This window comes from Molossus molossus, unplaced genomic scaffold (assembly GCF_014108415.1).
Source record: "Molossus molossus isolate mMolMol1 unplaced genomic scaffold, mMolMol1.p scaffold_m16_p_21, whole genome shotgun sequence".
NCBI lineage: Eukaryota > Metazoa > Chordata > Mammalia > Chiroptera > Molossidae > Molossus > Molossus molossus.
Genome location: NW_023425357.1, coordinates 34,986,838 through 35,002,963, shown reverse-complemented (window position 1 = coordinate 35,002,963; position 16,126 = coordinate 34,986,838). Strand labels below are relative to the sequence as shown.

Here is a 16,126-nt window from a genome sequence, read left to right as displayed (position 1 = left end):
TCTTAGCCACGTGCTCTTCTTTGACTTTCTCTCTACTCGTCTTTTGGGCCTGAAGAAGAGAGCTATTACTAAAAACAATACAGAGGTGGGTTTATCCTTTGCTAAATGTGGCCCCTTACAGGATTCACCTCTCAGAAGGGTCTGGGAGGGAGAGGTTTGCTAACTCTTGACAGAGGGGAGCTCAGATGAGGACAGTCTTGCTATCATGAGTAAGGAATGTCAGTAATATGCTCTGATTTGGGGCATAGGATTGAAGACATCTAGATGTGTTTCATCCTAATGACCTGGAATTTCCACCATGGCTAATATATGCTCTGAGAGGAGCTTGTCTAGCCTTGGGCAGATACTTGCTTAGCTTGTACTCTTCTAGTTCCTGGCTTGATAGTGCCAAGTGAATATCAGAAATGCTGCCACATGAAGAGGAAATGCAAGTGGTTAACAAGTACATAGGAAAAATATTCAGTCTCACTAGTAATTTAAGAAAAGCATTAGAACAAATAAGCAAAGTCTGGTAATGGCATACAGCTTGGTGTAGTCAGGCTGCCCAGTTGCACATCCTGGCTCGAAGCTCCCAGGCTCTGTAGCCTGGTGCAATGGCCTTCATTCCTCAAGCCTGTTTCCTCCTGGGTGAAATGGGGGTGATGATATATTCCCTGCCTTCTGGGTTTGTTGAAAGGGTTCAGTTAGATAATGTGCGCATAGCACAGTAAAAAGTACTCATTAAATCTTGGTTATTTATACCTTTTTTTAATATCTACATATTTGCAAAGAATGAAAAAACTTTGTATTCAGTGCTATGCAGTGATTGGTGAAATGGAGATATTCCTCTAGTGCTCTTGGGCATCTACACAGGTTTACCCTTTTTGGAAAGGAATTAAGCAATTTTAAGAACTTAAAAAAATATTCATAGCCTTTGAAGGAATACTTAGAAATGCAAACAAATATTGCACATACATTTCTGGTAATTTTTCCAGAGGGGGGGGAAAAAAAGGCAATCTTTTCATCAGTGGAAGAATAGTTAACTAAATTATGGCATGTTCTCATAGTGGGTTTATATTACAGCCTTTTAAAATGGGATTTGGGAGGAGAATAATTTTTGAAGAATTGGGGATATAAAAGATGAAAGTCTAGAAAGTCTGAATTTACCAACATCTTGTTTTTAGGTTAGGAGTGATTTTTGTTTCTTATACTTCATATTTTTTTTGTCCTCACTTTTTAAAAATAAGTTTTCTTAGAATTAGGAAATAACAAAATTTAGTTTTTGGAAGAAACGGTAAAAAAAAGAGATAGACCATCTGCCACAGGGGGGCAGCTGGGAGCCCTCTGCCTCTTCCTTGACTTTTTCTTTCCTGTCCAGTGGTGTCAGCTAAGCCCAAGGTGCACAATCGCCAACATCGAATTAACTCATTTGTGGAAGTGGCAGTGGATGGACTCCCCAGTGAGACCAAGAAGACTGGGAAGCGAATCGGGAGCTCCGAGCTTCTCTGGAATGAGATCATCATTTTGTAAGAGCAAGTCCCTTCTCTTTGAATGCAATAACATGGGGGAAAGTGAGAAGGCGCTCTAAGGGGGTTGTGGTGGGAGATCGAGGTGTCCTTTGCAGCCTCTAACTCTTCTGCCTTTGGTACCTAAGGTACCTCTCTTTAAGGGTTTCAACATCATTGAGCTCACAGTGTTCATTATTAGCTAGATGGTTACAGGGTTAGCTTTGGGCGGGGGGTGGGGTGGGTGGAGGTGGGGAAGGTGTTATGTGAGCATATTCCTGTTTGGGGCTCCTCCCCCCCTTCCAAGTTGTCAGCAATGCCTGTTTTCTTCTGAGGCAATAAGAGTGACTGATCTGCTTGGATGTGATGAATCAAGTATTTGTTTTCCAGGAATGTCACGGCCCAGAGTCATTTAGATTTGAAGGTCTGGAGCTGCCATACCTTAAGAAATGAACTGCTAGGCACTGCCTCTGTCAACCTCTCCAATATCCTGAAGAACAATGGAGGCAAAAGTACGTATGATGAAGGGGTCGCTGATGTGATTCATTTATGTGTGTGGGGAGAAACATTTGGAGGCATGCATTTCTCTCAACATGGCCGATAAACCTGGTGATGTGGTCCTCCAGATCCAGGGGCTGCAGTGACTCTGCTCTGCACAGAAGCTGTCCGTGGAGTTTAAGGAAGGCTGACAGCTTCTTTCTGCAGAATTCAGCCCCCTTTTCTAGGGGCTGTAGTGGTGGGAGGCAGTGATGTGTCCCCTTGATCCTTTGCAAGGATCAGTGCTTTTCCTCTGCTTCTGCCCCTCGTTTTTCAATACAGGAGATGTGGGACATGTAGCATCAAACTGTCAAATGCCTCCAGCCTACATCATTACTTCCTGGTCTGAGTCCTGGAACAGAACAGAGAAACTGCGTGTGTCAACGTGGGATGCTGTTACAAATAGTGCCCTGTGCTTAGTAGGCACTCAATAAACATTTATTGGATGTTGTAATGTGATGGAAACTCTATCATAATTATTCAGGGTGCCTCTGCTGCATGGAAATCTAAACCCTAACATCTATTTATTGTTGTTTGTGGTCAGTGGCATAACCGTGGCTGTGGTATCTGAACCCTCTCTCATAAAAGCCTCTATTCAGAGCAGTACCATATGTGGTGAGGGAATGCCACAGAAGAAAGGCTCCTTTTTCTCTTGAAGGCTGCTGTCTAGAAATTATTTTCTGAAACTGGATTTAGCTTCAGAGTAGTGTCGGGGTGGGGAGTTGTTGAGTCCCAGGGAGAGCACTGCATTGATTCCAGTCCTTTCTTTCTGAGCCTGTTCTTTCTGATGGGCCACTTGGGTGGTGTTTGAGGCTCCCCTGGTCTTTTCCTTTCTGCTGGACACACAGAGATGTGGTGAACCCACTTTGGCTGTTGGAATTGCTTAAAACCAGGTATATGTCTCTATGTTAATTCTTCAGGGAACTCCCTGATACTCTGTCTTCTGAGTTGGTCTCTGTTTTCCCAAACTTTTATGATTTGATTCTCAAAGTGCATTATATTTATTATGTCATTTGGAAATATAACTGTGGGCATTCTTGCCTTTGGATCAGCAGCCAATATGAGTGTCTTTTTCTTTTTTTTTTTTTTATCCTCACCCGAGGACATTTTTCCACTTTTTGTTCAGATAGAGTGGGAGGGAGAGAGAGAGAAAGAGAAACATCTATGTGAGAGAGACACATCAAATGGTTGCCACCCACACGACCCCAACCAGGGCCAGGGACAAACTGCAACCGAAATATGTGCCCTTAGCGGAACCGAACCTGGGTCTCTTGGACTGCAGGTCAATGCTCTAACTGCTGAGCCAAACCGGCCAGGGCATGAGAGTCCTTTTCTTTCCTTCTTCATTTGTCTAGTCAACATACACTTTCATTTTTGGTTATAAAAGTAATTGTAGAAAACCTGGGAATTACAGAAAACAGATACACAAAGAAAATAAAATTCTCCTATAAGCACAACACCTAGTGATAATTATTAACATTTTGATATATACCCTTCTGAGCTTTTTTCCTGTGTGCAAATATATATTAATTTTTAAGACGTCAGTGAAACAAAGTTGAGATCATAGACGAACATAGTATTTTGCAGCATGCCTTTTTCTGTTGAAAATGTATCAAGTATTTTTACTCATTTCTAATTATTATAAAATATACATAACATCAAATTTACCATCTTAACCTTTTTTTTGGGTCAATTCTTACTGGAGGATATTTTTCCATTGATCTTGAGAGAGAGTAGAAGGAAGGGGGGGAAGGAGAGAGGGGGAGAGAGAGAGAGAAACATTGATGTGAGAGAGACACATTGATTGCCTCCTGCACAACCCTGGCTGGGCTGGGGATTGAATCTGCAACCTAGGTATGTGCCCTTGACTGGGAATTGAACCTGCGACCCTTTGGTCCATGGGCTGACGATCTAACTGCTGAGCCAAACCGGCCAGGGCCCATCTTAACCATTTATAAGTGTGTAGTTCAATAGCATTAAGTACATTCACATTGTCAAGCAGCCATCACCACCATCCATCTCCAGAACTTTTTCTTCTTCCCAAACTCAAACTCTGTACTTATTAAACAACATCTCCCCTTTTCCTCCCTTTTCTCACCCCCTCCATTATTCTACTTTCTGTTTCTATGACTCTGACTACTCTAGGTACCTCACATAAGTGGAATCATACAGCATTTGCCTTTTTGTGACAGGCTTATTTCACTTAGTATAATATCCTCAAGCCTCAGTTGTGTTGTAGCATGTATCAGAATCTCTCTCTTTTTTTTTTTTTTTTTAATCCTCACCCGAGGACACTTTTTCATTCTTTGTTCAGATAGAGCAGGAGGGAGGGAGGGAGGGAGGGAGAGAGAGAGAGAGAGAGAGAGAGAGAGAGAGAGAGAGAGAGAGAAACATTGATGTGAAAGGGACACACCGAGCGGCTGCCACCCGCACGACCAACCAGGACCGGGGACAAACTGCAACCGAAGTACGTGCCCTTAGCGGGAACCGAACCCGGGTCTCTCCGGACCGCAGGCCGATGCTCCAACCGCTGAGCCAAACCGGCCAGGGCCAGAATCTCTTTTTTAAAGACTAATAATATTCCATTGCACAAATATACCACATTTTGTTTATTCATCCATCCAAAGACACTTTGGATCGCTTCCACCTTTAACTTATTGTACATAGTGCTATTGTGGACATGTGTGTACAAATATATCTTTAAGTTCCTGCTTTCAATTCTTTTGGATATATACTCAGAAGTAGAATTACTGGATCATGATCTGTTTCTATTTCTAATTTTTTGAGGAACCACTATACTGTTTTCCATAACTGCTGAACCATAAAATATGTCAAAATAGCTTTAATTTTTCTTATAAAATTCAGTTATTGATGACTGCCTTGTAGTAATTCATCAGATGGCTGTGTGGAAAATTGAACATTTGGACAGATATCAGTATTTCATAATTGCAAATATTGCTATGATAGAACTTGAAAGTTTAAAAATCTTTGTGCTCATTGTTTAAAATTTACTTGAGCCCTGGCTGGTTTTGCTCAGTGGTTAGAGCGCCGGCCTGTGGACCAGAGAGTCTCGGGTTCAATTCCTGCTAAGGGCATGTACCTCAGTTGCAGTTTGTCCCTGGCCCCGGTTGAGGTCATATGGGTGGCGACCACTCGATGTATCTCTCTCACGCTGATGTTTCTCTTTCTCTCTTCTTCCCTTTCTACCTCCCACTCTATCTGAAGATAAACGCAAATATGTCCTTGGGTGAGGATTAAAAAAGAAAAAAAATTACTTGAGATAAATGACTGAAAATGGACTTGGTGGCTTTAAACATTTTTCAAGGTTTTTGACACATATTGCCAGATTACCCCACAGAAAAGTTCTACCAGTTTAATCCTCCCAACAGCAGTGGCTGAGATGCCTGTTTCTATTGCACCCTCGCATTTGTTGGATTTATTTGTAAGAAAAAAAAATTTTTTTCGGCCTATTTGATAATTAAAATCATGCCAGATTTGCTTTATCTCTTTATTTTTTGGCTGTAGTATTTTAAAGTAAATTCCAGATGTTTCAACATTTTATCCCAGATTCTTCAGCAAGCATCCCTTAAAAATAGGACATTTTCTTATATAATTACCATACCATTATGGTATTTTTCCATTATAACACCTCTCATATTAACATGAATTCCTTATTATCACCTATTCCCAGTTTATATTCAATTTCACGATTTATCTCAATGTGTTTTTTCAATATGTTTTTATTGATTTTTCTTTTTGAAAGGGAGGGAAAGAGAGAGAGAAACATCAATCGGCTGCCTACTGCATGCTCCCTACTGGGGATTGAGTATGCAACCCTGGCATGTGCCCTGATCAGGAATCGAACCCAGGCCTCTCAGTCCATGAGATAATACTCAATCCGCTGAGCCACACCCTCTGGGCTCAAAGTGTTGTTTTAAAGTTACTTTGCTTGAATCTGGATTTGGGCTGAGTCCTCTCGTTGCATTTGATTGTTACTTCTGTGAAGTACCCCCACCTTCAACTCACCTTTTCTGTAATTTATTGAAGGCATTCAATGTTTTAAGTGTGTTTATTGCCTTATCCTTCTCTCATTTTTATATTGAAGTGTGCAGTCTTTGCTTTTATTTTTAAAAGAGCTCTTTATATGTTTAAAATTTTTTTAAAAATTGATTCTTAAAGGAAGGGGGAGAGAAACATAAATTTGTTGTTCCACTTACTTATGCTTTCATTGGTTGATTCTTTGTTTTTGTTTTTTTAATTCCTCACCTGAGGATATTTTTCCATTTATCATAAGACAGAGTCGGAGGGAGGGGGAAAGAGAGAGACAGAGAGAAACATCGATGTGATAGAGCCACATTGACTGATTGCCTCACACACAACCCGACCAGGGCTGAGGACAAACTGCAACTGAGGTATGTGCCCTTGACTGCAACTCATTGGTCCATGGCCAATGCTCTAACCACTGAGAAAACTGGCCAGGGCCATTGGTTGATTCTTGCATGTGCCCTGACTGGGAATTGAACCCACAACCTTAGTATATCGGGATGATGCTCTGAACAACTGAGCTACTTACTGGGCCAAGGGCTGAGCTCTTTGTATGTTAAGGCTATTATTCCTTTTTAAAAAATTTTTTCTTTATTAATATTTAGAGAGAGAGGAAGGGAGAGGGAGAGAGAGCTAGAAACATGGATGACAGAGAACATTGATTGGCTGCCTCCTGCACACCCCCCACTTGGGATCAGGCCCACAACCTGGGCATGTGTCCTGACTGGGAAACGAACTGGCGACTTGTTGGTGCATGGATCAATGCCTAACCACTGAGCTAGGCTATTATTCTTTTTCATATAACTTGTAAACATTTTTTTCAGTTTTTCATTTGCATTTTAATTTTGTAGGTCTTTTTCTTTTTCCAAATAGATGTTTTAAAGTTTTTGTAGTCGCATCTGTCACCCTTTGTATTTTCAGCCTTTTATGCTTTGAAAAGCTTTCCCCATCCTGAGATCAGTCACCTCTCTTTTTTCCCCAGTTCATTATTATTTTGTTTTTTCACATTTTATTCATCCAAACAAATTTATGATTATGCACAGTGTAAGTAGGGATCTATTTAAGTTTTCTCAAATAGTTAACCGATTGCTTTAACACTCCTCTTACTGAATAATTTATCTATTTCCCCAATGGTTTGATTTGCTACCTTCAGCATTTATTAAAAACATATGTAGGGCCGATGGGGAGGAGGATAGCAATGGGGGTAAAAAGGAGAAACATCTGTAACAAAAATAAATAAAAAAAAAAACACACATGTATACTTGAACTTGTTTAGTGACTTTCCATTTCATTTGTTTTAAAATCACTCTGTCTTAGCTGTTGTAACATAATATGCTTTAATAAATGATAGCTCAAGTTTCTCTTTAAAAAAAATGCTTTAAGTGATTTGAGAGAGAGAGAAAGAGAAACAGAAAGAGAAACATCAAATAGGTGCCTCCTATACACACCCCAACCAGGGTACGAATCCACAATTGGGGTATGTATGTGTTCTGACTGGGAGTTGAATCAGTGACCTTTTGGTGCAGGGGACCATGCTCAAACAACTGAGCGACACTGGCCAGGGCTAAGTTTCTCTTTTCAAAATCTTCCTCCCTCTTTTTTTTGCATATATATCATCACATGAACTAAATTATTTTGTCAAGTTCTCCCCTCCTTCTACTTTCCTCCCCTCACATCCCTTGAGATTTTATTAGAATCCTATTATTTGTAAAGTTCTTTTATGGAGAATTTCCATACTTACCTATTCCATTCCTACCCAGGAATATGGATGTCCCTAAATTCATTCAAATCATTTTGAAGTTATCTTTAGACTCTCTCTTTTTTTTTTTTAATCCTCACCTGAGGACATTTTTTTTATTCAGATAGAGTGGGAGGGAGAGAGAGAAAGAAACATCGATGTGAAAGGGACACATCGAGTGGCTGCCTCCCGCACGACCAAACCAGGGCCGGGGACAAACTGCAACCGAGGTATACGCCCTTAGCGGGAACCGAACCTGGGTCCCTCGGGACCGCGGGCCGATGCTCTAACCGCTGAGCCAAACCAGCCAGGGCTAGATAGACTCTTTTAATTTAATTTAATTTTCCCTTTTTTATTAATTTATTTTTGTTACAGATGTTTCTCCTTTATCCCCCATTGACACCCCCCCCCCCCCCCCGGTCCCGTCCCCAGCTTTGTGTCTATGTACATTGGCCATGCATACATACATATAAATTCTGTGGTTTATCTCCTCCCTCTCCCCTCCCCCCTCCTCTGAGGTCCATCAGTCTGTACCCCATTTCTGTGTCTCTGGGTCTACCGCATTCGTTTTGTTCATTATATTCCACAAATAAGCGAGATCATGTGATATTTGTCTTTCTCTGCTTGGCTTGTTTCGCTTAGGATAATGCTCACCAGGTCCCTCCATGTTGTCTCAAAGGATAACAGATCTATCTTTCTTACAACTCCATTGTGTATATGTACCACAGCTTTTTTATCCACTCATCTACTGATGGACACTTGGGCCATTTCCAGATCTTAGCTATTGTAAATAGTGCTGCTATGAACATAGGGGCACATACATTCCTTCTGATTGGTGTTTCAGGCTTCTTAGGGTATATTCCTAGAAGTGGGATCACTGGGTCAAATGGCAGTTTAATTTTTAATTTTTTGAGGTAACACCATATTGTTATCCATAGTGGCTGCACCACTCTGCATTCCCACCAGCAGTGTACTAGAGTCCCCTTTTCTCCACACCCTCGCCAGCCCTTGTTGTTTGATGAGTTGTTGATGGCGGCCATTCTGACAGGTGTGAAGTGATACCTCATAGTTGTTTTAATTTGCATCTCTCTGATGATTAGTGATGTTGAGCATTTCTTCATATGTCTCTTGGCCATTTGTATATCCTTTTTGGAGAGGTGTCTATTTAGGTCCTCTGCCCATTTAAAAAAATTTTTTTTCTTTATTTATTTTTAGAGAGAGGGAGAGAGAGATAGAAACATCGATTGGCCACCTCCTGCATACTCCCCATTGGGGATTGGGCCCACAACCTGGGCATGTGCCCTGACCAGGAATCAAACTGTTGACCGCTTGGTACATGGGTCGATGCTCAACCACTGAGCCACACCAGCTGGGCCCTCTGCCCATTTTTAATTGTCTTTTTGTCTTCCTTTTGTTGAGTTGTTTGAGTACTCTATATATTTTGGAGATTCTTTTAATTTAAAAAATAATTTTGCTATTATTTTTAGTGGTATCTTTTCCTATTATGTCTTCTCACCTAGTGTTTCTAGTGTATGACTATTAGTTTCTGCATTTTCCTTTATATTTTGTCAGTTGCTGAATTCTTAGTATAGGTTTAAATAGTTTCTTTTGACTCTTCTTGAGAGACATGTGGTTTTTAAGACTAATCATTTTGCTCATCTTATTAGATAATTATACTTCTTTTTCTTGTGAGTTGCTTTGCATACACTTTCCTGTTTTAGTGGTGATGGAGCGGTGTCCTGCCCTGTCTGATAATCATGCTTCTAGTGACTCTCTTCTGGGTGTGAGGTGGAGTGTTAGTAACCTGTCTTCTTGGTTTATTAATCATTGTTATTTTTTTTTAAGAATCAGGAAAGGGATTGAATTTTTAGCAGATATCTTCTAAGCAAACATTGGGATAATTATATGATTTTCTTCCTTCAATTTATTATATTAATTTCCTAATAGTAACAATCTTAGAATTTCTGGAATATACTTAATTGCTCACGCTGATTATTTTTTGAAAGTTTTGTTAGAATTGCTTGTTAATATTTTTGGGGGATTTCCATCTGTATTCATAAGTGACATTTGTCTGTAGTTTTGTACTATTTTTGTCAGCTTTGGAATTGAGGTTAAGCTAATTTTATACAGTAAGTTGAAGTGCTTTCCAACTTTGGGAACAGACTGTATAACATGGGAATTATCTGTTCCATGAGTACAGGAAAGAGCTCACCCATAAAACCAACTGGGTCTGGCAACTTTTTTTGAAATAATTCTTTGATGACTTTTTCAGTATTTTCCCCCATAATGATTGGTTTGTTCAACTTTTCTGATTCATCTTGCATCAGTTTTGTTAATTCATATATCCTGAGAAAATTATTTCATAAGATTTTCAAATTTATTAGTATAAAGATTTTAAATAGCATTCTTTTTTAAAAACATGTTTCTAACTTTTCTCACTTAAAATTTTTGGTATTTGTGTTTTTCCCCAATTTTTTTCTTGACTAGCATAAATATTTTTGTTTTAACTTTTGGTTTTTAATTGATTTTTCTACAGACAACTTCTTGGATTTATTTATCAATTATACCATATTTTCTAGTATTAATTTCCACTTTTAGCTTTATTAATTTTTTTCAACTGTTTGCCCTTAGATCTGTTATGTATCTTATTTATTGAATTAGTCAGTTGTTAAGTAATTTATAGCTTTTGAATTGAAAGCTTAGTGCTTTATTCTTGTTTAATAATGAAAACGTTGTAGTAGTTGTGTTTAGAGTTTAAAGTGAAAGTGAGTTTATTAGTGAAGCAGCGAGACAGAGAGTGGCTACTCCACAAACAGAGCAGCTCCCATTTAGCAGAATGTGCTTCCTTTATTGAAGTTCATTTAATGGGGGTGGGGGTGGGGGTGGCATAGTCAATAAGGAGGAGGAATATTCAGGTACTTCCGGGGGAAGGAGTAGGAGATTTCTCAGAGGAGCTCCCTTGACCATGTTGTGTCCTTATATGGGCTTTATTAATCGTTATTTTTTTTCTTTATTGATTTTAGAGAGAGGAAGGGAGAGGAAGAGAGATAGAAACATTGATGAGAGAGAACATCGATGAGAGAGAACATTGATTGGCCCCCTCCAGCATGCCCCCTCACTGGGGATTGGGCCCACAACCTGGGCATGTGCCCTGATTGGAAATCGAACCAGTGACCTCCTGGTGCATGGGTTGATGCTCAACCACTGAGCCACACTGGCCAGGCGTGCACACAAATCTTAAGTGATGCCCAGCTCAATGAAAATTTATATATGTTCACATTTGTATAATCACCACTCAGATCAAGATAAAGTTTCTAGGGCCCCAGAAGTTTCCCCATGTGCCTTCAAGTTAATATCCCTTTCTCCTACCCTGAGATAACCACGATTCTGACTTCTATCACTAGTGATTAATTTTGCCTGTTCTTGAATTTCATATCAATTAAATCATATAGTATGTTTTCTTGTACTTTGCTCATCATCATATCTGTGAGATCCAGCCATGTTTTTACATGTAACAATAGTTTTATTTAATCCTCACCTGAGGACATTTTTCTGTTTATCTTCAAGTAGAGTGGGAGGGTGAGAGAGGGAGAGAAAAAGGAAAGAGAGAGAAACATCAACGTGAGAGAGACACATTGACTGGTTGCTGCCCACAGGACCCTGACCAGGGCCGGGGACAAACCGCAGCCGAGATATGTTGCCCTTGATTGGAATCGAACCTACGACTCTTTGGTCTGTGGGCCGACGCTGTACCGCTAAGCCAAACGGCGGTTTTTTTTGTTTTGTTTTTTTTTTGGATATAATATTCTACTATATAAATATACCATGATTTATTTATTTATTTGGTTGGTGGACATTTGGGCTGTTTCCAGTTTTGGGCCATCAGAGCAAAGCTGCTATGAACATTCCTTTTTTAATTAAAAATTTTTTTTCTCCTTTATTGATTTTAGAGAGAGAAAGAGAGAGGGAGAAAGAGATAGAAACATCGATGAGAGAGAACATCTATTGGCTGCCTCCTGCATGCCCCACCCTGGGGATTGGGCCCACAACCTGGGCATGTGCTCTGACTGGGAATCAAACTGGTGACCTCTTGGTGCGTGGGTCGATGCTCAACCACTGAGTCACACCGGCCAGGTTGAACATTCTTATTTTATTTTAATTCCTCACCTGAGGATATCCTTCTATTTTATCATCAGATAGAGTGGGAGGGAGGGAGCAACAGAGAGGCAGAGAGAAACATCAATGTGATAGAGCCATATCGACTGGCTGCCTCTTGCACAACCCGACCAGGGGACAAACCAGGGCCGGGGACAAACTGCAACCAAGGTACGTGCCCTTGACTGGAATCAAACTCATGACTCATTGGTCTATGGCTGATGCTCTAACCACTGTGCAAAACCGGCCAGGGCTGAACATTCTTATACATGTATGTTAGAGGATACATGCATGGATTTCTGTTGAGTATATTCATATCTAGGGGCCTTGGTTCCTAGGATGGATGTGTGTTTAGCTTTGGTAGAGACTATCAAACAGTTTTCTGATGGTGAACCAGTTTACCATCTCAAACATTTTTCTGTGTTCTTCGGCTCATTGTTTGTAGTTACTGTTGTGATTTTCTCTTTGAGAACAGAGTGATTTGGGAGGGTGTTTTCTAAGTTTCCCAGAACTTCTCTTGTTTGTGACAGCGGCTGCAGCTCCTGCTACTCTTACCAGCGCTAGCCTTAGCACTTTGCATGCGTGGCTGGGTTGGGTGGTGAGGTACATCGGATTCAGATCGAATGGAAATGTGAATTGAAATTGGGTAGTGGGCTGCCTTTTCTTAGAAAAGTGAATCTTCAAGCATGACAGTGGAATAGCTAATATGCATAATATTCCAGCAATGTTTCATAAAGTCTTCTGTTAGAACAAGGCTGTTTCTGGTTATTACAAATTTGTCATGTAGAGAAGTGGTTACAAACATTCAGACTCTGGAGTCAGATACCTGCGTTTGAATCCTGATTCCACTAGCTTTGTAACATCTGCCAGTCACTTAACCTTCTATTTCCTCGTCTATAAAATATTTTGAGATTAAGTGAGCTAACAACAATATCTGACACATGTAAGTATATATATCCAGTAGCAGTAGCTGGTTATTGTCTTCTCTGGTACTTTTTCCCCCCAAATATGAGGAGTTTTGAGTCCCAGAGACGGGCAACAGGAGCCCTGTTTCCTAATGTGGGACCTCCTTGCCTGAATAGGAGGCACTCGTGAAGTTGTTCCAGGAGAGAATTCTAAGACTGAACAAATGCAAAAGCTTTGGGGGCTGTGGAGTGCGAAGGCTGACAGTAATGTGGGACATTTCAGCACCATGGTCTTGTCGCTGGGGCCCCTTGGGGAGCTCTAGGCTGGATATTTCCAGAATGGTATCTAAGTATGAATATAGTTACGTAGGATAGTGGGTCACAGTACTTTAGGTGACTTCTCTCACTGTGGCCTGGTCTTCCTAAAACCATTTTTCCTGGGAAAGGGCCTGATTGGTAGTGGTTGCCCTACCTGGCGTTTTTCTGCTCCACGAGATACAATTCCTTCTTTCATTTACTCCCTTGTTTTCCTCTGGGTAGACTTGGAAGTTGACTGGGAAACTCATCTGGTGTTTTGTGCCTTCTCCTGGCAGAGGGCTGCTGTGGTGGAGCATTTTACTTAAGTTCTGCAGTTGCATAATGGTCAGCCTTGGCTGACTCTGTGGGGACATCGACCTGGCTGTGGCTGCAAAGAGGACTTGACCAAAAGTGCTGGTTTGGCTCTTTAAAAAAAATTTTTTTTTATCCTCACCCGAGGACATTTTTTTGCATATATCTTCAGATAGAGCAGGAGGCAGAGAGCGGGGAAGAGAGAGAGAGAAACATCGATGTGAGAGAGACACATCGACTGGTTGCCACCCACACAACCCCAACCGAGGCCACGGACAAACTGCAACCAAGGTACATGCCCTTAGCGGGAACTGAACTTGGGTCTCTCTGGTCCGTGGGCTGATGCTCTAACCACTGAGCAAACTGGCCAGGGCACTGGTTTGGCTCTTAAGAACAGCTCTAGTCATCTCTGTGTGGAAGCCAGATTTTGAAGTTGAATATTGATTTTTAAAAACTAGTTTATTAGGGGAATTTTTTAACAATTCCTATCACCCAGCTTTTGTGTTAATCATCATGTTTTGTCTGTAGCTGCCCACCGGATGATCTTTCTAAATTGATAGCAAGTAGGGCCCAAGACCCCGTCTTCTCTTGTATTTCTCCTCTTCTGTGGCTGGCCTCAGTAACACTGCAGACCTCAGCACAACTAGATTGTCCTACTTTCAAGGAGGGAAATGTAGCTTGAAGTAGATTTTTCAAAAAAACTTCTTTATTTTAAAATAATTTCAAAATCAGAGAAAAGTTATAATAGGACAAAGAACATTCCCATAACCCTCATCCAATTATTTATATATATACATATGTGTGTGTGTGTGTGTATGTGTGTGTGTGTATATATATATTTTATTCTCTCCCGAGGATACTTTTCTATTTATCATCAGATAGAGTGGGAGGGAGGGAGGGAAAGGGAGAGAGAGAGAGAGAGAGACAGAGAGAGAGAGAGACAGAGAGACAGAGACAAAAAGAAACATCGATGTGATAGAGCCACATCAACTGGTTGCTTCCTGCATGACCCAACCAGGGCAGGGGATGAACTGAAACTGAGGTACGTGCCCTTGACTGGAATCGAACCACACTCATTGGTTCACAAGCCGACGCTCTAACTGCTGAGCCAAACCGGCCAGGGCCAACTATTAATATTTTGATTCATTTGCTTTAACATTGTCTCTATACATAGATATAGAGTAATTTTCTGAATTATTTCAGAGTAAATTACAAACCTTGTACTTCTTTATCCCTAAATTACTTAAGTGTCTATTTCCTAAGAAGACTATTTTTTTACATAACCACTGAACAATTAGCCAAATCAAGAAATTTGACATTTTTATAATATTGTTATCTAATTCAGATTTTCCAGTTGTTGCAGTCATGGATTTAGAGTGAATTTTTCCCCTTGGTCCAGGATCTCATGTAAGATTATGCACTGCATTTAGATGTTAAGTCTCTTGAAAGCCAAGATCCGTTCCTCAGCCTTTTTGCCTTTTATGACACTTGCTGTTGAAGAGTACAGACCAGTCTTTCTGTAGAGTCCCCTCACTTTGGCTTTGTCTGATGTTTCCTCATACATAGAGTCAGGGTGTGCATGCATTTTTTTTTCAGGAACACTCAGAAGTAATGTGTGTCCTCAATTCACCACATCAGGCACATGCCTTTACCTGTTTCATTATCGGTGCTGTTAATTTTGATCATTTGGTTAAGGTAGTATCTGCCAGGTTTCTGCACTGTAAAATTACTTTTTATAACTAAAACTACTCTTTATAACTATTTTCTCTATAACTAAAATGTATTTTATGGGGAGATACTTTGTGACTGTGTAAATACCTACTCCTCATCACAGCTTCACCTACTGGTTCTTGCATTCATTAATGTTCGTTAATGGTTTTTATCTGGATCATTTATTACTATGATGGTTGCAAACCCTCCCCACCCTCAATTTTATCATTCCTTCCACATTTATTAGTTGGCATACTACTGCAAGGAAGTGCTTTTTCTTTTCCTTTAGGTATGCATGTGTTATTCATCTTAACTCACAGATTCTTACTTTGTTCAGTGGATTATCATTTGTTACTGCCATCCTTTGATGCTCAAGTTATCTTTGTTTTGACCAGTTTCCTCTTTGCCTCTTCAAGTTTCCTCCTATATCCTTTTGACATGTCCCCATCATATATTATTTTCCAGACATAATCCAACAAGGATATAATTTACTACATGACAGAGGTGGCATTTAAAGTCAGAAAAGATAAACAATGGCATTAGGACCATCAGCTAACCCAGTGGATTTCAAAATGTGGTCTCTGGATCAGCAGCATGGTCCCTAGGCCTGGAATGTATCAGAAAGGTAAAAGTTGAGCCTTTATCCCAGACCTGCAGAATCAGAAACTCTGGGTCTGGGTCTGTGTTTTAACAAACTCTCCAGGGGATTCTGGTGCACATTCCAGTCTGAGAACCACTGTGTTACCATTTGGGAAAAAATAAAGTTAGATACCTTCCTTATACCAACACTTGTGATGGTTTTCTTTATTTAGTTTGTTAAGCATTTAACCCTTGTATCAATCTGGAGTTTATTTTGGTATATGCTGTGGGATAAGGATCTAGTTGTATTATTATTTTTTTTATCCTCACCTGAGGACATTTTTCCATTTTTTGTTCAGATAGAG

General features: G+C 40.3%; 1 protein-coding gene across 2 annotated transcripts in view; it reads left to right on the top strand.

Moving 5' to 3' along the window:
• WWP2 (WW domain containing E3 ubiquitin protein ligase 2) overlaps positions 1-16,126 on the top strand; it is a 176,505-nt gene that overhangs the window by 34,327 nt on the left and 126,052 nt on the right. For both annotated transcript variants that reach the window (XM_036275724.1, XM_036275725.1), the window contains 2 exons: positions 1,358-1,505; positions 1,875-1,996. In XM_036275724.1, the coding sequence (XP_036131617.1) occupies positions 1,358-1,505; positions 1,875-1,996 (270 nt within the window). The remainder of the gene's footprint in view (positions 1-1,357; positions 1,506-1,874; positions 1,997-16,126) is intronic.